Raw genomic sequence first — 21,228 nt, forward strand, 5'->3', positions numbered from 1 at the left:
AGCGAAACCCCCCCCCCCCCCCCAGCTCCGTCATGCCTTGCGAGTCGCCCTTCCTCCTGCTCGCGTTGGTGTAGCGGTAGGGAGAGTTTCCCTGGTCCGGTATACCGCAGTGCGCTATGGGTCATATTACATACCCCTCTCACCGACAATACGCATCCTCCTCTATGCGAACGAAAAGGGCCCTCAATATTCGCCGTCAACTCCCTCCTCTCCGCGCTTACTAACACCCAGGCAAGCACAGCTGCACGAGGGTTAGAGGGTGCCGCGTAGCTTGTGGATAGGCTTCGAGCACGGACCCGATTAAGCGGACCACGAAAAATTACGCTCGCCTGGAGGAAGATGGAGAGACCTGGCCGAATACGAGGTGTCGTTGCGCACGGCTTCATAGGGGTCCCACCGAGCAGGGCTGGGGATTTCTTCCCTTGACCCTTCCTCTCATTTATTGCCTTAAGCGAGCCGTACATCCCTGGCGAGGCGGTGCGTCACCACCGCCCCCCTTCCAGCATAACCGCCGGACTCCGAAGGCGCTGGAGAAAAGAAAGAACTGAGAAGATGACCAGAAGGGGGAAACAGGACGATGCCCTGCGCACCGTGGCAACTCAAACAGAGGTGCGGGGGGGGCCAGAGGCCGGACACTGCGCATCGCACCGGCCACGGGTCAGCCTGCAATCGTGGCAGCACAGGGGACGCACCACGGCTTCGGCGGAGTCGGAAGAGGCCACTGACTGAGCCGGCTGTGTACGCACACAAGAAGCCTCTGCTTCTCAGAGGGAGGCGTAGATGCGGTGCTCTTCTACATTGCAGTACAGCAAAGCCCGGTGGATGCTCTGCCGCGCAGCCTCGCCAAGGACTGCAGCACCACTCGGGGTGTCACGCGCCGCGAGCCGCCGACGACTCGGCACTGCCTTTACTCGGGCCTGAGAAGTCTCCGCTATGCGGGCAGGCACTTGAAAGGCCGCCCCCGCTCGTGGCAACGCGGTCTGGCGGGTGACAGGCTTCTCTCAGCTTTTATTTTTCTCTTCAGGGCTCAGCGCGGGATCGGTGACTTCATGCGCAACCGTGGAGGGCTTCTAGGCCGGTGCTGGGCCCTTTTCTGTTCCGCAGTCGACGTGCTGGGAAGCCACCCCCTCCGCGAAGAGCCCATGGGGGATCTTTCCCTCTGTCTCCTTACTCCCACCGGCACTGAGAGCACCGACACTGTGCAATGCACACCACACTGGACACAATACAGCATGGGGAGTTCATGCGCCCATGCGCAGAGACGTGCGACGGCGGATGGACATGATTTGGTCCTGACCACACGGCCATTTAAGGAATAATTGAAGACCCGCAAGCGTAGCGAAGACTCAGCGAAATTGGACTTCCCAAATCTGGAGGAGTGCTGAAGAAGCGCAGGCGACCAGCAGAGGCTGGCGGCACTGTGCATCAGGCTCTTTTCACCCCCCTCTCGCTCGCTCTCTCTCTCTTCGCCCAGTGGTACGACAGCGCGTACACGTTGAGGGCACAAGTGTATGGGTGCTTGTGCGCCTCATTTTCGCTCTCTCTCTCTCTCCGCCTCACCACCAGCGTTGTTTCGGACGTGGTTGTGTTTCTCACTCAGCCACTCATCAGCCTGAGCGCGTACCCGCGTCCCTTCGTGCCTTCGCCGGCTCAGCTCACCAACTGCGTAGGTGTGTTTGTGTGCAGGAGTATGCAAGCTGGGCACTGGTGCTCACATCATCACCTCACCCGCCTCTCTCCCCTGACTTCACAGCCATCTCCCATTCCGCTGCCTACACGATGTGAGCCGCGAATGCCCCTTTTAATCGCTGCTGCACAGTGCTCACCCATCTTTGTCCTTGCATAACTTGTTGTGCGTCCTGCTCTCCCCTCCCTTTCCTCTCCTTCCCTTACCCATACCGCTGCCGTCGACTAGCCCCAGCTCATGTACGTCGGTGTGTGACTGCGCATGGTCGGAGAGGTGGGCAGCTCCCAGGTATGTTCAGCGACTGTGCACAGGACATCGAGGCTAAGGAGCCCGCCAGTGTAGTCACCCCAGCATCTTCGTCACTGCCATCAAAAGACATGTGGCACCAGATGAACACGAAGCTGCAGCAGTAACAGCGGTGGTGGCAGCGGGATGAGGCAGTGGAGTCTGCCGGAACCACTTGCCGCAGGGCACTCCAAGCACAGAGTCGATCCCCAGCATCAGCCAACGCGATGATGCTGGTACCAATGATGAGAATGCTGGGGGCCACGAAGCACACGGGCCACCGTGTCCACAGCGCCGAGGACCCTCGCCTCATGGCGGGCGTCACCCCACTCCCATCTTGTGGTGTGTAGCACTACCACACATGGCCGAGACCTCCGCCAACATTGCCGGCTACAGCGGCGACAACAACGCAGTCCGGGCGGACACGCGCACCGAGGACTTTGGCTTTCCACACCCAAACGGGGCTTTCCATGGCGGCTGCGCTCGGCGTCGGCAAAGGGGACGCCAAGCACGGCACCTGCGTGTGGCCGCCGGCAGCTTTTGCATCCGCTGCGAGAGGTGCGCCAACAGTGCGGCGGACGCCACACGGTTAGCGGGGGTTGCAGGGTCCGCTGGCGCAGCACGGCGAGGCGTACGCACGACTGAAGGTGGGCAGTGACGTGCCCGCACTGCGGCTTGTCCGAACTTTCACCCACCTCGCCGCACAAGGCAGCGCCAAAGGTAGCGTTGACGACGCACCCGCTGCCACCTGCATCGTCTGGGTCGCTGGCTCAAGCACCTGCAGGCGTGAGGGGCTTCAATGTTGCCATGACGTCGAGCCACCTTAGCGGGCCCGTTCATCTTCTCGAATCGATGACTGGGATGGTCCTTCTGCAGCGACAGCAGAGGCAAGAAGCGGCATCCGCACCGCCACGATGGTTTCCCCGGTTCATCGACAATGCCGCAAGTCCCCTTTACACACCGGGCCCGCTTCGAATATCGCGTAGCGATGGCGGTCGATTGCAGAAGGCGCCGTGTCGTCCATCGTGCTGGCGGAGCGGGGCAGCTTCTACCGCTCCCTTACCGAGGACGGCTTGGGCCTCTCCGAGCCCTACTTGAAAGCACTGGAGCGTTCCACATCACCTGGACGGTCAAATTTCTTCTGCGCTGCAGCGGATCAGTGGTGGCGCTTTTGCCAGCTTCATCTCTGCCTCCCGCACTCTGCCGAGCAGTCACATGGTTGCCACTGCGTTCTTCGTGGCCACGCTGTGGGCCTGCTTCTCCACGCGTTAGAGCGAGCACGGCATTGCGGCAGTGTGGGAGAAGGTGCCACAGCAGCAGCCGACTCACGTAAAAGCGTCTGCTGGAGAACAGCAGCGCATGGCCAAGGACCGTCCGTGGCGCTGCAGGCCACGACGCCAAGTAGACGCTGGAGGGCGCCACGGCAGAGCTGGGAGAGCGGGTGCGCATGACAACGGACCAGTGGCCGACCGTGGACAGCAGGACTCCGGATACGCCGCGGGACCGAGCATGCAGCTTCGTCTGCTGTCACACTGCCACCGACTACAGCGCACTTCAGCAACAGCGGGGGTGTACGTGGCAGTTTTGGTGGCCAGCCAGATGCTGAGAGTCGTGCTGCGGCCTCTGTACCGGAGGAGGTCGATGGCAACCCCAGAAGACCGACCTGTCGGTGGAGTGGATACAGTCAACACTGCGGAAGGTCCGCTATAGGCCTAGACGACCTGCGCGCCGTGAGGAGAGGAGGCGGAGCAAGTTGAGCGAATAGTGTGACGGTACTTGAACGGCTTTGCATTCCTTCGACAGGCTTGAGAGGTGTGATGGCGCAGCTACTCACACAGCTGCGCCGCTTCCTCGTTGATGCCACGACACCGCACTGCTGCTTGCAGAGCGCCTCTGCTGCTGCCTTTGCCTTTGCCTTGGCGCCCTTTAGGACTGCACGTGCGCGTGCGCGGTGCCCGATCCCCCCGCTCTCCTTCTTTGCGGACGTAGCGCCGCCACGCCCCACCAAAATGCCCGGCAGCATCGCCGACTGCACGTGAAGAGGTACGGGTGAGGATGCCCACATGTCTGCAGAAGGGGGTTCAGCCATCGACTGCTCAGAAGCGAAAACAAAGCGAGCGCCTCTCCCCCTTTCGTACGAGTAGAGCCGCAGCGGGAGGGTTGGAAGAGGGCGGGCGAGCGCACACCACTGTTTCTTCTGTTTGTTGTGGTTTCAGGTTTACACCCTTCTCGCTTTACCACGCGTCCCGCACCATCAAGGCGGACCACGGAAGCACCCTTCTCTCCGAGTCTCAGGCCAGCCTGGGCTTGTACTTGTGTGTCGGCGTGCTCACATCCCCTCTGGCCTCGACACGACGTTCCTCAAGTCTCTTCAATCATCGAAGCTCCTCTACTTTCTCTCTAGTCGCCTTGTCTCTTCCCCCTCTCTCTCTCTGTGAATCCTCACCTCGAGTATGCCACACCACTTGCCGCACAGAGCACCTTTCCATTCAATCACCTCATCTCCACGAAGACACCGGCGCCCCTTCCCTCCCACAGACGTACGCACGAGCGGCCACGGGCTTGAAGACGCCACTTTTGGCAGCCACGAGGCGCAGATGAGCACCCGTCAAACCTATCGCACATCATGGGCAACTCGTGCTGTCGTGACGACCACCAGACAGCCGGGAAGTCGACCGCCGAAGTGAAGTCAAGCCTGGCCTTCTTCGATGCACTGCCGAGTGACGTGGAGGAGGTGACGGTGGACCACGTCTACGACGGCGACACGCTCACAATTCGCGAGCACAACCGTGTGCGGGTGCGGCTACTCGGCATCGATGCACCAGAGCTAAAGGAGCGGGAGCCCTATGCGAAGGAGGCGGCCGACTACGTGAAGAAACTGTGCCCAGCAAACGCCACGGTGTGGATGAAAGTGCATCGGGGTGACAAGCGGGACCGATACAACCGCCTGCTCGCCTTCATCTTTGTGTCGAACCCGTCTGGTGGCCCCGATTTTCTCTGCGTGAACATCGCCGTTCTTGAGCGAGGCCTCGGCACCTTCTACTCCCCTACCGGATCCCACGTCGACTTTCGAGATGAGATGCTCAGGGCACAGCAGCGCGCTATCCAGGGAAAGGTGAACATGTGGAGGAAGCGGAACCTTCAGAAGGGGGTGTTTTCCACGCAGCACGGCATCGCCTTCCACACGTCGGACTGCCTCTCGCTTCAGCACACAAACCCAAAAAATATACAAACGTCTGCGGTGGTGCAGGCGTTGTCGAAGGGGTACAGCCCCTGCCGAAATTGTAAGCCGCTGGGCTAGCGTGACACATCGAAAGGCCACCCTGCCTCGCGCTGACGCCCGCACACACCCGCAGGCGTCAGCGCAACTCACCAGTCCTCTGAAAAGTTGGAATGAGTGGACTGGGCGCTACGTTAGAGTCCGATGTGACGACTGGTGGATGGTCCCTTCACGGCTGCATCCGCTTTCCTCTTCTTCCGGATGGCGGAGGAAAACACCCCCCCCCTCCTCCCTCCCGCGTGGCATCATCCGGGGTCCGGGACTCCCCGCACATGAAGCGGCGAGGCCGCGCGGGTCCCCCTCCGTCCCTGCCGATGGCGAGGCGCTGCTCTGGTGGCGACGATCGGGCCCTGGGCGGCGCTGCGGCGGAGCGACCGGCGACAGCCAACCCATTTGCGCCATCGATGGGGCGGGCGAAGTGTTGGCGTGACTCGCGCGCATCTCCGCGGGCCCTCGCGGCCTGCGGGTGCGGGGAACGGGTCGAGCTCGAGGGTGGGGCCCTGCGAGAGACAGGCCCGGGGCGGAGTGCGCGGGGAGGTCGGGCTCGCGTGCTGCGTGGCAGAGAGCGGACGAGCTTTGAAAGAAACAGTAGAGTGACACGTCGTTGGATGTACCCTTCCCCGCGCCAACTGTGTGTGTGCCTCTCTCTCTCTCTCTCTGAGGAGTCAGAGCCTGTGGAAGTGGCACGGTGAGGTGGCAATAAGTCGGGCGGGCGGCCGAGGCGATGTGCTGTTCGCTTTTGCGCAGCGCAGAGCGGACACACACACACACACACACGCACACATAGTGCTCTCTCCCCACCTGCGGATATGCACGTGGGTCATAGTGCGACGGGCAGCTGGCACCTCGAGGCATGTGTGTGCTTGGCTGGCCCTCCTCTGACCTCTTCTCTGACTGGGCGGCGAGTGAATGTTTTTCTCCACTGCGCACAAGCCTCAAGATGCATTGCCACTTTCTCTTCTCCAGGCACATGTCTGCATGCCTCGGTTGGCCCGTGAACCGAGGCATGCAGACATGTGAGCTCAAGCAGACCCCAACGCGTCTCGTTTTGAGCTGTTGCAGTGAGGGGGGAAGGGGGGAGGGGGGGAGTAGTGCTCTTCTTCTCCGCTTCACTTTTCTCCTCGGCCTTCGGTCCGCTGTCAAACGCAGAGGCTCAGTCCAACGCGCGCGCGCTCTTGCTCTCCCCCTCAGGAGAATCCTCCGCTTTCTTTTGCAGATCGCCGCTGCATCACAGACATTTTTTTGTGTCGCAGTCGCTCCTGCGCAGATTATGGCCACCGCCACCGCAGCACCGCTCCTCACCACCACCATCGTCGTTGCCTTCTCAACCTGCTCTCGCCACCCTACCACCTTTGCTCTCTTCCCTCATCCACTTGCCACTAAGCAGCCGGTGTCTACGTGTCCATCGCCCCCCCCCCCTCCATCAGAGCCACAACTCCATTTCAACTCCGGTTGCACCTCTTTCTCTCAACGTGTTCATCTCTTCTGCATGATGCCGCTGGGGCGTATGCAGGTGCGGCGACCACCGCGCCGTGTCGAGGTACCGGAAGACAACGGTGGCCTTGCTGCAGCTGCTGTTGTCGGCGCGACGACCTCAGCGACGGCCACGACCGCGAGCAGTCGCTCCCACTCGCCAACCGCTACTACGACATCGGCGTCATCGTCTTCTTCGGCGCTGCTGCATCGCGATACGTTCATTCATCAGGTGCGCCGCTACGAGGACGAGAACATTCGAGCGCTGCTGCATCAGCTGCCCAGCTCACCGAAGCAGCTGATGCGACGCCTAGAGCAGTGCCAACAGGAAATGAACCTGCTGAAGGAGGAAAATATACTTCTCAAATCACGCGAAGTCGAGATCTCGTCGCTGACGCTGCGGCTGCAGGAGCGCATCAACGCTACTCAGAGTCAGGTGGATCACATCAAAGCCCAGGTACACCTTCAGCTGTCGAACCCAATCACCGAGGAAGAGTATCAGCGCATCGAGGCACTAACAGAGGCACAGCGTGACCTCGTAGACGTCATGAAGCTCGGCATCTACCGTCAGCTCGGGTCTTTGCGTGCGTCACAGCAGGCGGCAACGAAGCGGGCCGCCGACCTTAGCACGTCCTTGGCGCAGCTGCAGCAGGAGAGCAGCGACATGAAGGTGCGCCTGGCCGAGTACGAGTCCCAGGAAGAGGCGGAGAAGGAGAAGGCGGACAAGAAGGCGCGGCAGATTGCCAGTCAGCAGGCTCGCATCGCTGAGCTGGAGGGCCACATCACGTCCCTCGAGGCAAAGGGCAAGTCCATGTACGTGGACCAGGAGCAGTACCTCTCAGCAAAGTTGACGGCGCAGATTAAAACGGACGAGGTGGCGCGTCTGTCCGTACGACTAGAGGAGTCGGAGATGGACACACAGCGATACCGCGCCAATGCCGAGTGCACGGAGCAGAAGCTCGACATCCTCAAGTCCGAGTACTATGAATTGAAGCTGCGCTACGGGCAGCGTGTTCTCGAGCTCGAGAGCGCCTTGAAGGCATCGGAGGAGAAGCTCAAGACACTCGGCGACCTCGAGATGGAGTCGCAGTTGTTCATCTCCAATCTAGCAGTATCTTCACAGGGCGAGGTGGCTTTCGGTACCGACTCAGCAGTCACGGCCACAGGTCGTCCGGCGGACGCCTACGAAGGGTGGCTTGCCCTGCCCCGCTCCCGGAAGCTGGCGCACACCCTTGTCGTCACGAAGCGTTGCCTACACTTGGAGAACAAGGTTGCAGCGCTGGAGCACGACCTTGCATTCAAGGAAGCGCAGATGGCCCGCCTGCAGGTCGCTCTCGATGGCGCCCGCGACGCACTGCACAACATCAACAGTCCCTACGTGCTCGTGGAGAAGGCGATGGCGGAGCTCACGGATGAGAATGAGGCGCTCAAGCAGAAGGTGAGCATCCTGGAGCAGGACAAGAAGGATCTGCAGCTAAAAGTGCAGCAGTACAGCAGCAACCTGCGTGTCTTGACGTATCATCGCGGAGAGCTGCTTCGCATGAAGAAAATGCTCCGTCAGCTCGGGCTTCGCGAAGGATTCGTGTTCCCCGCGGGCGACGAGGAGGCGGAGGAGGTCGAGGGCCCGCCACTGCGGCAGCCGTCTGAAGCTGGCAGAAAGCAGACCATACGCGTTGTGGGGGCAAGCGGCGGTAATGTCGCCTCTCCCACGCAGCGGAAGGTGTCGATGACGTCATTGGCCAGCGCGGTAGCGCGCCGCATCGACGGTGTCGAGGCTGATAGCAGCGAGATGCACCGGGTTCCTGGTAATACGCCGCCTGCCTCGTTCGGCTCTTTGCGGCCAATTGAAATGAGATTTTAAAATGCGGTGCAACGCGGATGGGGCGAGTGGCGCCACCCCGCGTGTGCGTCTCGTTTGTCATTGCCACATAGAAAATGGTTAAGCGGAGGCCAGAGAGGAGCACAAAGCTCTGTCGGAGCACATTGATGCGGGCTCGTCAAGCATGCGCAGATGCCGCCGCGTCTTTCGTTGGCTTCTACCCTGTGCTGTTTTTCTCTCTTGCGGAGCTCCATGGGAGCTCTGCGTGCTGACCCGAGGAGGGAAGAATCGAGGGAAAGAAGGGCTGCTCTTGCCTGCTCGCTCCTCGCTTCGTCTCCCCTTCCTCATCGCCACTGCACTCTCTCCGTCCCGTTCATAGAATCACGTGATGTCTGCTCGCTTGTGTAGGTGCATGCCTATTACTACCCGGCACTATGTATGGTGTGCACCCTCTTGTCTGTGCACCTGCACAGGGCTATTCAGGAACGAAGAAGCGGACAGAGAGATGAGTTCGTGCCTGCAGGTCGTGTGGGCATGAGAAGGCGGTGCGTGTGGCGAGGACGAAAGGAACAACGGATGTGCGACCGGGGAGAGCGAAGGCCGCAGCACTGACACCGTGGTACCTCTCCTGTCTGCCTCCCACTCACTGTTGTGCCTTCTGCTGCCCCCACGACATGAAGAATTAGTCATGTATTCCCCGTGCCTCCTATCACTCAGGTTGGTTGTCCAACACGAAGCTGTCAGCTCTATGGCGAAGAATCCACCCTGTGCTTCGTGTAGCCCCGCTGTGTCTCTGTATGACTGCATTCCACAGGATGGGGCGCAGGCATGGCATGAGAAGGCCGTGCCGACATATCTGCTCATTCGTATTGATTCCCCTGCACAGTCCTCCCAGCCCAACCTCTCTTCGCACTCTTGACTGGCACTCGAAGTCCAACTCAACAAGTGAGTCCACGTCTTCCCCTCTCCACCACCTGCACTCCTCACACGCGCCGATACGCACCTCTCCACTCTTCTCTAGTCCTTGCAGTCGATCTCATCAGCGCCCAGTCAATATCGTCATCCTCACAGACTCATCCCACTTCGTTCCCTCCCCTCCTCACCTCCCCGCACGACGTCCTCCATGCTGCAGACCGCGACAAATTCGAACGTGCTCCCGCTGAGCGGCGGCCGCAGCGCGCTGAACCATGGCTATTCGATGCACACTCTCGCACGTAAGCGCTTCGCGGAGAACACGTCTGCCTTAGCGGTGACAGTCGGCTTCGTGCTGCCGGTGCTGAACGGGGTAAACAAGCAGCTGGATAAGCACGTCGACGCCGGCACAGATGTGTCCATGGATGAGCTGCTGCAGATCTTCGCCAACTCTGGCAAGGACGCGGCGGTGCTGTACGCTGATCGCCTGGCACGCATCGGCTGTCAGACGGCCATGGCCTGCGCGCTCATCGAGAGCAAGTCCGCCTACGGGAATGCCGCCGTATACCTGTGGGACCTGTATCCCCGCCTTCACCAACGGTATGTGGGTGCCGTGCTCAGCTGGCTGCGCATCCCCGTCTTCGTGAGCAGCCTTCTGGGCCCGAAGCCGACGGCGCAAGACGTAGCCTTCCTGCAAGCTCGCGTGTCGTGCGTGTGCGCCTTCGAGGACAGCCTGCGCCGTGACACCATCACGCTGTTTGGCGACCTCCTTGTTGACACGGCGCGCATTATGATGCGCCGCGATGTCGAGAACCCGACCGAGGCCATTGCTCGGCAGACAGTGCTGCGCGTGACTGTCACTTTGGTCGGCGCCATTGGTGCCGGCGTGGGTCGCGCTGCCATTGGAGAGCGCGGTGAGTACTGGGGCAACATTGCAGGCACGATGGCCGGGCCTGCGATTGCGGTGCAGCTGTGGATGGTAGTGCGGAAGTTCCGCGTGCTGCGCCCACGCCGCTCCACTGACGGCAGCAAAGGTCACCGTCACCGTCACGGCACGTCTGAAGGCTCGAGGGCTGCTGCCGCCTCCGCCGCCGCCGGCGCTGCACCTGCCACGGCGTAGGGGTAGCGCAATAGGGAGGGAGGGACACAACGACACGAGGTGTGTGGAAATACGGTCATACGGGCCGTATGTCCGTGGTGATGTGTGTAACGGCCTACAGCGGGTATTGTGCGCCAAAGGGGGAATCCTCGTGTAGTGCCGCGTGATGGCTTACGTAGCCGCCGATGAGTTGTATGGATCCACTTTGCTTCTCTCTCCTGGCCCACTGCAGTCCGTAAGCAGCGTCCGCATAGACACAAGCAAACATGCACACATCACATTCTTCATCCGTGCTGTGATAGTGTTCGCTAGTTAGCGGCACTGATGGCGGAGGAAAACACCCCCCCCCTCCCTCCCGCGTGGCATCATCCGGGGTCCGGCACTCCCCGCACATGAAGCGGGGAGGCCGCGCGGGCCCCCCTCCGTCCCTGCCGATGGCGAGGCGCTGCTCTGGTGGCGACGGTCGGGCCCTGGGCGGCGCTGCGGCGGGCGAAGTGTTGGCGTGACTCGCGCGCATCTCCGCGGGCCCTCGCGGCCTGCGGGTGCGGGGAACGGGTCGAGCTCGAGGGTGGGGCCCTGCGAGAGACAGGCCCGGGGCGGAGTGCGCGGGGAGGTCGGGCTCGCGTGCTGCGTGGCAGAGAGCGGACGCGCTGAAATAGCACACCTCATGGTGAAAGTTCCTCTCATGGGTGGCGTGAGTCGGTTGGGCAAGGCGCAGTCAGCAACCGTAGTGCTTCCTGTTGCACTCCCCCCCCCTTATGTTTCACAATCTCTGCGAGTGATGAAGAAGAGTCCATGGACCGCTGGCACGCTTTGCTGAGACTTTGAAAGGCTGACAAGTGGCATCAGCTGATACGCGGCTCACGTCTGCGCGGGCCTAGGACAGGGCTGCAACCTGCAGTCTCACATTGCCGCAAGCCCCCCTTTTCGATCTGCATGAGCGCTTGCGTCAGTCCTCTCCTTCGCTCGCATGGCATGGCAGCTGCAACGCACGCCTCTCGCTCGGTGCGGTTTTTCCTCCTCTTCTCCCCCTCTTGAAGACGACACAGAGGCTGAACGAAAAGGGCTTCACTTGAGTCGCTACCGGTAGTCACCCGGCAGGGATTGCCACAGTGAAAACACGTCGGACACCAGAGGCGGTTGCAGACGAAGGCAAACGTCGTCTCTCGAAGTCCTGGAGAGGTAACGGGGGTGGGGTGGGGGGCAGACTACACCGCAGTGGAAGAACTGAAGGCCAAAAAGGAGGTCGATTCGGGCGGGCGGCCCTCTCAGCGCCGAGGCAACCCGAAGCCAACATGGGAAGCGTGAAGTACCTCGTGGAGGAGACGTATGTGCGAGTACTCGTTGTCAGTCCACCCGTGGCTGCAGGGGCCGATCAAGGCAGAGGCACTTTGGGAAGGAAGGGAGCAGCAGCGCACCAAAAGCCCGCAGCTCGCAGAGAGCTAAAGGGGAGGAGAGGAGAGTTCCGTGAGTCTCGCCCGCCAAGGCCATTCGACCCCCCTGGCAGTGAGGCTGGGCCAGTGCGTGCTCTTCCCAAACGGCCTGAGCGATGCACGCTACGCACTGATGCCCGTGATCCTCCACTTCAGCACTGATGAAGCCGTCAAAACGCGTCATTGGCTTGTGGCCAGCCCCTGGGACAGGAGGGGGGGGGAGGCACGGTGGCTTCCCCCTGGTGAGCGAGTTGCCATGCTGCAGAGTCCTCTTCTCACTCCACAAAGTGACGTGGTCTCAACGCATCTCTCGTACCGGCTGGGGTGAAGGCGGCAAGCGGCGGCCTGATTGGCAGCGCGGAGAGTGCTGTGGTAGGATTTTGCGGGAAGCTTGAGGACAACGCATTGCTTGGTGGCGGATACATCTTCCCGTTCACGACGCCTAAGGGAACCGAGTATGTGTGGCAGACGTGGACCGCATGTCGAGGCAGCTTGAACGCTCTCGTCCGTGGCCTGGTTGACAAGGTGAGCCGCAGGATCAAAGGCTCTGAGGGCAAACATGCGGCAAAGCTAATCCACGCCACGGCTGCGGTGGTGGTTACTCCGGAGCGCTACGGCAATAGGGGTCGTGGCGGGAGTAGATTCAACGTAGGCAGCGCTGAGGAGCATCAAAGAAAACGCCTGCGAGAGGAGCAGCACCAGCAGCGACAGCCGTCGAGAGAAAGCGGAGGCAGGGCTCCCCGTCGGGTGGCCCAGAGAGGGAGACACTACAGGAGCAGGCCAATGGTAAATGCTCACAGGAGGCTGCGTATTACACACAAAGCAGACGACAACTCACGAGTTGGATTGGTCTTCGCCAACACTACACGCCAACGCCACTCCATTGCAAGTGAGCACGACTAGCCACACTCATGGCAGACCCGACCCGGGTGGCTGTACACCAGGCCAGCACCTACGGAGAGAAGCTACCACACACCCCTTGCGCCCGCGGCATCATGGGCTAACCGGTACTCTAACCTGAGGTAGAACGCCCAGCACGGTGCAACTGCACATGTTCGACTCAGCCCCCGTCCGTCATCTTCAGGCGGTACGCACGCACGCACGCCCTTGAGAATCGCGACACAACGGCCTCTGAACTCTGTCAAGAGCATGACACAGCAGCGCTTCGGCGATGTCTGCGGGTTCATCATGTGGGCCTCTGTATTCGCCGACGCACTAGACGACGCCACTTGTGAGCTCAAAATCACGCCATCCTGCTTGGGCCCGCTCTTACGCGAGGCTACAGCAAAGGAGGCCTGAAAAGAGAGATGGCTCATTATCAGACTCAGGGTCTCTTGCTACCACAGCTGCGCCCGACCGCGGCACTCGAGGTGGAGCGCACGGAGGTGTTGACTGCGCGGTTCGGGGTCGTAGTTCCACAGAAGAAAATCTGAATCGAAAGAGAAGAGGACAGAGACAGGCTGTGCGAGTACGCCGGAGAGAGAGAGTCGCTCGACGACGCGCGATCAGCAGTGAGCGCACGTTTCTTCCTTTTCCCAGCTCTCCACGCTTCGCCGAGGTGAGACAAGCCTTCGCGAGCGTTGTAAGTGATAGAACGGGCTGAATGCACGGATCTCTGGCGACGCCTTCGCTTCTGTTGGTCTCCGTCGTTATCATCTCTGCCATTCACTTTTCTCTCCCCACTGCTCGGCCAGTGTGTATCACCAACGGTGCTTTGGTGTGTGTCGTCGACTTTACCATTCAATGGACAAGTAAGCTGAAACGACAAGTACGACCATGGCGATGACAGACGAGATGCGGAAGAGGCTGAGGTGACGCCAGGGAAGTGTTGCCAATGCGCAGTGCAACACTGCTGCAGTACTCGCGCCTCACCCTTCGCCCATTCCCTTTACCTCCTGCCTCCTTTCCCACCTTCGCTCACGCCTTCTTCGGTGTCGCAAAGTGCTCTCCCCCACCTCTCCTCCAGAGCTGCAGTCCGCGGTAAAACGAAGACGCCATGTCCCCACCTCCCCCCCCACCCTCCTCCTCTTCGGGTAGTTGAGAGTCACTGGCATCTGCGGTACTGAGCCGACGACGGGTAGCAGCAGTGGCGAGGGGCTACTTGTGTGTGTGTGTGTGTGTGTGTTGTTGACAGGGATTTCACGAAAGGAAGAGACCCCGCTGTGCTGTCGGCTTCCCCCCTCCCCTCCCCCCTTACAGGAGCGACATCGCACCAGAGCGATGCACCACGAGGAGAGCCATAAAAGCGCGCAGGCATGAATGCCTGCAGAGGAGCGGTGCCGGTGGCTGCGCACACGCTCGCTCACCCCCACTCACACAGACCTCCTTTGAATTTGTCCCCCTCGTATTTCCTTCTCCTCTCTGTTGCACACCCCCTGGCACTAATACTGCCACCGCCGCCACCACTGCATTGCGTCCGTGATGCTCACGCGATCGCACCTCCATTCAGTACAGCCCACCCGCTGTCTACTACTTCCATGCACGTACGGGCGTCTCTCTTCTTGCTCGTTTCAGCTGATTTCATCTTTTCCCAGTGTCTCCCCTCTTTACCGTTGGCTGCCTCGTTGGCGTGCGCGAGTGCGTCCAGCCTGCGCTGCTGTCTTTTTCTCTCTTCTGCCTTGGCGCAATCCCGACAACCGTTCGCTGCCATCCCTTCCACTGCCTCTGCTCGCCCGCCTTTTCCCCTTCCTCCCTTCAAGTTTGCCTTCTCCATCTGCGGCGCGTGCACACACTCTCTCTCTGTCGCTCTTGCACACGCTCCTGGCGCTTGCCCTTTGCATCTGTTGCTGGCGTGCGTGTGTGCGTGTAGCGCGAGCATTCTCTCCTCGCCCCACTTCTCTTCCCTTGCCACCTTCTCGCTTTGGAGTTTCTCCTCTCTTCATCTCTTTCCGTACTTCTTCGCTCAGACACGCGCTTGAGCCCCGTTGCGCACGCCGCATTGATCGTCTAATGATGTCGTCGCCCTCGCCGGAGAAGGGCTCGCCGGGCAACAGCACGGCTGGTGGGCAGCACTCCTCGTGTGGCTACCACGGCGCGGGCTATCGCAGCGGCGTTGCGGAGAATTTCCACGGCCGCCCTGCCGCACACCCCTTCCTGCGATCCCTTTCCTCTGAGCGTTCCGACTCACCGTCGCACGACGCCGGCCCGTCGAGGGGCTTGTATTCTGGCGTTGGCAAAGATGCGCGCCTCTCCGGATCGGCATCCTACTCAGGTCGCTCTATGGACGTCTCTGCATCGGCAGAAAATGACGGTGGTAGGACAGGTACCGATGCGGTACTCGCCGACCGACGTCCAGCCGGCACGAAGTGCCTCCGCACAGGCGGCAGCAGCGCTGCCATGACCCGCACAATGAGTGACCTGCGCGCCACGCACAGCGGAATGGTGGTGCCACCCATTCAGGGCATACCACACCCCGGGGGACTGCCCCCAGAGACACCGGCAGAGTGCGTGAAGGTGAAGTGCCCGCGAGAGTCGCATCGACAGCTGACAGCAACGAAGGGGGCCTTCTCCTGTACGACCAGTCTTGCCGTCCTCCAGCGCGTGCAGCCGTTGCAACCGAACACTCACCAGGTAGAGCCGGCCGGGTGGGCACCGATCGAGCCGTCGCCGATGCTGACCGGCATCGCTGACGACATCGATATAGTGGAGGAGTACGCGGAGCAGATGCAGCGGCGCGCGGCCGCCGCTCTCGCCGGTGACCGTTCTCCGTCGATAGCGTTTGCCAAGGGTGCCTCTGCCAGTACCGTACGATCCCCCTCTGTGGCCTCCCGTGTGTTTTCCGACGCATTGTGGACTCCACTGGAGGCGATGGTGATGGCCGAGACGTGGAAAGAAGATGCACCACTGGGGGTGGTGGCGTCGGCACAAGCCATGCAACCCGCCGAGGACAGCGACGATGCCGAGGTGCAATCAAAGGATACCCACGGTTTCATGGCGGAGCGGCGACGCCTGCGGCAGCAGCAGCGATGGCACTGTAGCGAGGGTACGACAGCTCTAGCGCCCCCGGACGCATTTGCACCGTCTACGTCGACCCCTACGCGCTCCGGCAATAAAGGTAACACCGACAGTGAGAGCGATGTCGAGCAATCGGGTGGCCGCCTACACACAACGGCGCTGACGCAATCGGCGCGCCACAAAAATTCGGTGGAAAGCGCCGCCTCATACCGGCTCAGTACCACCACCCACGAGTTCTCCTCTGGTAGGCCACAGCTCCCGCCACCTGCCTCTCGCCCTGATACAACCCCATCCCCCAGCATGATGAAAGGGGCGGGTCGCACGAGTCGCAAGCCCTCGACCCCAATGCCGCGTGGCTTCGAGAGTTTTATTGAGAAGGGACAGCAGCGCCGCGCCGAAGCGGAGCGAGCACGACTCGAACGCACCGCCGAGGCTGCAGGCGAGCTGTTGATCGCTACCTCTAAGCAGAAACACAGGAATGGCGACGGAAGCGATGCCGCGCCTGCAACGGCCGGTCAGGCTGCCAAGCCACCGCGCAAGATGTCGAGGATGCCACTCCCGCGCGTGTACGAGTCGTACGTGCACATGGGGCAGGTGAGGCGTGCTGAAGCGAACCGAAAGGAGGCGGAGCGCTGCAGCGACGAAATCGTCAACTACACGCATCACCCACTGGTGAACCGCCCCGGAGCCATGCCAGCTTCTTTCCGGGGCGGTGCCTCGGGCCGAAGGCGGGCGTCCTACCCAAAACCGCGCCCAGCAGCGGCAGGGGGGGAAGACGGCGCGCCAGCTGCTGGGGGGCCGCCCATGTCTGTCTTTGAGCGCCTCAGCCATAAGGTGGAGCGGTGCGATCAGCGCCCGCGTCAGCTCGAGGAGCGCGGCGCACAGTCGTTCCAGCCGCATGCCCCCGCACCCGCAGCCGCAGTAGAGGACGTAGGCGCGCAGCGCCGTAAGACGCGAGAAGTTGGCCGCACTGTTTTTGAGGACGCCCACCTGCGGGCACGCGGGGATGGGCACGCCGCCACTGCCGCATCCGCAGCGCACGCGAGCCTCAAGTCGAAAGTGCCGGGACGTGGTGCGGTATTTCGGCGCACCCACACAGTGGTGTTCAGCACCACAGGGACAAGAACGGCCCCCACCGGGTACGCAGCGGAAGAGGCCATTGTTCCCAAGAAGTTACAAGCGGAGATTGAGCAGCACCTAGCAGGAATGATGCGCCGCGAAGAAGAGCACCACGCCAAGTGGGTGAAGCGCCTCGTGGCCCAAGCGGGCGAGGGGGTGGAGGGACGGCATGGACACGTGGCGCTGAACCCAATGACGGGCGAGATGGCGGAGCGGGCGCGGGAGCGGTACCGCCTGCGGGAAGAGCAGGCGATGCAGCAGCGAGAGGAAAAGGAGGCGCAGGCAGCGGCGGCAGCGACGAAGAAGGCGTCGCAGCGCGTCGTAAGTGTTCGCCGGGCACTTCCGTCCTCGAGGCCTGTGGAGGGAGGCGAGGGGGCAGCGCACACGGCTAGGCAAGAGACGGTGCTGACCCCAAGAGCGACGTCAGCGGTCGAAGAGAAAGCGGGAGCAGCAGCCACACCGCCCCGTAGCGCCACTGCGGACCACTTTTACGCACACCAGCTGCTAGCCGAGAAGCTCAAGCAGCGGCATCTTGAGGAGCTGCGACTGCAGCGCGCCGAGGCGGAACTTAGCGAGTTTACGTTTCACCCACGACTCAACGGCGCATCGGAAAAGATGGCGCAGCGCCTTACGGAGCCCCTTCAGAAGGATTGCACACACGACGTGCACAATCGATCAGCGTCAGCCACGACGCCATGGGAGGGGGAGGTTGGCTCTGACAGGCGTGCTCGAAGCGTGCCGCAGTTCGCCGAGTTCTGCGGCGCTCACGGTCACAGGCCCTTCGTCAGCTCGCACAGCGGCATCCTCTTTCAGGAGCTGAACCAAGCATCATCACTGATGCACTGTCATGTACCGAGTCCCTCGGAGGTGTTACATCCACGGCCGGGGGAGGGCGGGCTCGACTTCAGCACCGAGGTGGCTTTCAATGATGATTACAGCTACAGTAACACCGAGGGCTTTGCCTGCGATATGGTCGACGTGGAGGCGCTGGAAAGAGAGGCGACGACGCTGCCATGCCTTCCGTCTGGCTCGATGGCGGAGAAGCTGCGCAACCTTAAGGAGATGCTGCGCGAGTGGAAAGAGATCGAGCGCGAGTTCTCGTCTATGCTAGAGCAGCCCTGCAAGGCCGACAGTACCGAGTAGGTAGAAGGTGTGCCGCCGAAGCCGGCAAAGAGAGAGGAGGGAAGACAAGTGGGAGACCGGGGGGTGTATAGCGCTGCTAGACAGACTCGTCATCCTCCCGCTGCGCTGCGCTGCGCGCTCACGCCTTCCCTGCGACACGGCTTTAAGCGCGTATAAGCGGGGTAGGGGTGGGGACCCCTTACGTAACCCGCACGTGTTAAGAGCTGAACCCCCCCTTCTCTCTCTCCTCGGTTTGCTTGCTGTCTTCCGTTCAGTGTGTGCGCGCATGCGTGCTGAGGCGTTGTTCTCCTCACTTTTTATTTCCGTTGGCTTTACTTGTTTGCTTGCCTGTGCACGTACTCCAGTCGCTTGCAGAGGACTCTACTGTGATGAGGCCCTCGACAACTCCCCTCTGTCCATCCACCTACGCGATTTCAACTTCGGAAATCAGGAGTGCAAAGTGCAACAGTGTGTCACTGTCGCTGCACCTCTCTCTTTCTCTCTGGGTGTGTGTGTGTGCGCATTTTCGCTTATGTGTGCGATCTCAAAGCTCTGCCCGACATGTTTTCCGCTTCCCTCTTCTTCTTCCGGATGGCGGAGGAAAACACCCCCCCCCCCTCCCGCGTGGCGTCATCCGGGGTCCGGCACTCCCCGCACATGAAGCGGCGAGGCCGCGCGGGCCCCCCTCCGTCCCTGCCGATGGCGAGGCGCTGCTCTGGTGGCGACGGTCGGGCCCTGGGCGGCGCTGCGGCGGAGCGACCGGCGACAGCCAACCCATTTGCGCCATCGATGGGGTGGGCGAAGTGTTGGCGTGACTCGCGCGCATCTCCGCGGGCCCTCGCGGCCTGCAGGTGCGGGGAACGGGTCGAGCTCGAGGGTGGGGCCCTGCGAGAGACAGGCCAGGGGCGGAGTGCGCGGGGAGGTCGGACTCGTATGCTGGCGAGTTGGAGCGGCAACGACCTGCTCGTCACATTTTTTGCAGCACGCATCTTACATCATCTCAGCTACTGGTTGCCACTTCCGACTTCGACTCCTAAGCCATCAACCCGGCATCACACCGCTCTTCTTACCGTCATTTGCACTACGACATGCTGGAGCTATTCAAGCGCTCCCCACCCACACCACTTGTTTTGCCCTTCCCCCACCCCCCATCTCTCCACCACACTCCCTCTTCGACTGTTTCAGCAGCGACGACGACGCCTGTCTTGCTGCGTGTTCTTTTAGTTGTCTCTCGTTGCCTGGCCCACTTTGCGTAGGGCCCCGTCCCTTTACCGTAACGGTGCGCATCGATGCAGGAGCCCGGCGACTGCGCTGGGAGTGCGCGTTGAAGACGCAAGCGCCGGCAAGACAGCGTCACCACAGGGAGCCGGAACCCCAAAGAGGATGACGTACCGGCCACCTCTTCTGCCAGGGCGATCGGCCGGAATTCGGTGTTCAAAGGCCGCCCATTGTCATTCAAGGCACATCACAAATGGGGAATAGTGGCGCCGTGAGGAAGATGAGGAGAGGGTGAGTTGCCAGGTGGGCGTACTACCTCACCCCCTCCCCGGTCTTGCTGCTGATCTCAGGCGCACCGCCCACCGCGGCCATCGTGGCCAGCGCCACTTCGTCACGCCCCGCATGCCCAGGAGCATAGCCGTAGACGTGCACGGGATCAACATGGAACGTGCGCCCATCATTAAAGTGTTACGGTTTGCTTCTGGAGTCCCTTGAACTATCGCCGCCGTTACTTCTCCTCCTCCTCTCCTTTACATCTCTCTCCCCGCATCATGAGCGCTGTACGCGCAATCCTCACCAGCACAACGGGACGCCGCGCGGGAGAGTGAGAGAGACACGCGCTCGTCATCCGTCTCTGCGAACCACCATCACTGCCATCCCCACCCCCCTCCCCTCTCCACGCCTGTGCGCGCTGCTGTGTCTGCCTTTCATCACGTTCCTTCTATCCTCTCTGCTGATGACGAGCTTAGCCGTGACGGCACGACTGCTGTGCTTCGTCATAGCAGCTGTGCCTGTGGTCACCGCTGTTCAGAGTGGTAGCTGCGTCTTCCTCACCTCTCCACCGTCGTACACGTTCATCGGCGGCGGATTTCACATGCGGCTCGCGCTCGAGTACCCCCTCCCGGCCGAGGACGTCCGCTTCAGCTTCGATCTTCCCAAGTCCTTCTTCATCGACGAGGCGGAGGCGGTGCAGCTCTACCGAATGGAGGTGCTCTCTGCCAGCCCAGTGACGCAGGGGATGGCCGCTGTCGTAGTGGCCGACATCACGAGCGCCTACACGCCGCTGAAGATGTCATCTCAGTACCTCTTTGATATTGAAGCCCCAGTATTTAAGGTCAGCTACACGGAAAATCATGTGGAGCTCACCTTCCAGCAGAGGGTTGACGACGGGGCGGGCAGCGCTCTGGACACGTACCTGGCGGAGGACGGGGCGCAGGCGCAGTTCTCCTTTCGTGCGCGCCTCGTCATTCCCATTCACTCCCGCTACGACGTCTTGGAGACAACGACGCCCTTTTCACTGCTGCACTTCATCACCGGTGAGGGCGCCTACGTGCGCCGCTGCTTGGCGGAAGTGCACGTCTCTGGCCGTGCAGACCCGCGCTGCTCAACTGGTACGTACAGCACCAGCGCCACCCTGGCGACCGTAGAGGAAAGGCCGCATTACACGCCCTGCCTCGACCTGCCTGTTGGTCTGCTGGATGACTTACCGTACGTGTACAGCGGACTTATGGCTCTTCTGGTGGCTGGCGCGGTTATCGTAATCCTTTCCATTCGTTAGCTCATCTACGTGCGGCTATGAGCACAGCTATTGATGATGATGGTGCGAGAGAGACGCGGAGGCTGGCCCTTCCTCTGCCCTCACACTGGCCACTGTAGGACCCCCTTTGCCGTCTGTATACGCTGTCTTCCGCGCACCCCACGTCACTGCCCTCACCTCCATCCTCATCTGTTTTTTCCCTCCTTGTCCGAGCGCATTGGGTGCCCGTTCGTCTCTCTTCACGGGTGTCTGTGGGTGCGGTGTGGGTGTGGAGGAGACAGCAGCGAATA

The 21,228-nt window shown here is 61.4% G+C and overlaps 5 protein-coding genes across 5 annotated transcripts; all 5 read left to right on the forward strand.

Moving 5' to 3' along the window:
* Positions 1-4,598: 4,598 nt before the first annotated feature.
* LBRM_06_1060 (hypothetical protein, unknown function) lies at positions 4,599-5,273 on the forward strand (the record flags this gene model as incomplete). Its single annotated transcript, XM_003722896.1, has 1 exon — positions 4,599-5,273. One exon carries the CDS (start codon positions 4,599-4,601, stop codon positions 5,271-5,273), a length of 675 nt encoding a protein of 224 aa, XP_003722944.1.
* A 1,471-nt stretch (positions 5,274-6,744) lies between these two features.
* LBRM_06_1070 (conserved hypothetical protein) lies at positions 6,745-8,586 on the forward strand (the record flags this gene model as incomplete). The annotated part of the gene is made up of 1 exon (XM_001561990.2): positions 6,745-8,586. The coding sequence occupies one exon, from the start codon at positions 6,745-6,747 to the stop codon at positions 8,584-8,586; it is 1,842 nt and encodes a 613-aa protein (XP_001562040.1).
* Positions 8,587-9,667: 1,081 nt separating this feature from the next.
* Positions 9,668-10,576, forward strand: LBRM_06_1080 (conserved hypothetical protein; the record flags this gene model as incomplete). Its single annotated transcript, XM_003722897.1, has 1 exon — positions 9,668-10,576. The coding sequence occupies one exon, from the start codon at positions 9,668-9,670 to the stop codon at positions 10,574-10,576; it is 909 nt and encodes a 302-aa protein (XP_003722945.1).
* Positions 10,577-14,409: 3,833 nt separating this feature from the next.
* On the forward strand, positions 14,410-18,204 carry LBRM_06_1090 (conserved hypothetical protein; the record flags this gene model as incomplete). The annotated part of the gene is made up of 1 exon (XM_001561991.2): positions 14,410-18,204. One exon carries the CDS (start codon positions 14,410-14,412, stop codon positions 18,202-18,204), a length of 3,795 nt encoding a protein of 1,264 aa, XP_001562041.2.
* Positions 18,205-20,137: 1,933 nt separating this feature from the next.
* On the forward strand, positions 20,138-20,959 carry LBRM_06_1100 (conserved hypothetical protein; the record flags this gene model as incomplete). Its single annotated transcript, XM_001561992.1, has 1 exon — positions 20,138-20,959. One exon carries the CDS (start codon positions 20,138-20,140, stop codon positions 20,957-20,959), a length of 822 nt encoding a protein of 273 aa, XP_001562042.1.
* Positions 20,960-21,228: the final 269 nt, after the last annotated feature.

The sequence above is a fragment of the Leishmania braziliensis genome, chromosome 6, assembly GCF_000002845.2.
Source record: "Leishmania braziliensis MHOM/BR/75/M2904 complete genome, chromosome 6".
NCBI lineage: Eukaryota > Euglenozoa > Kinetoplastea > Trypanosomatida > Trypanosomatidae > Leishmania > Leishmania braziliensis.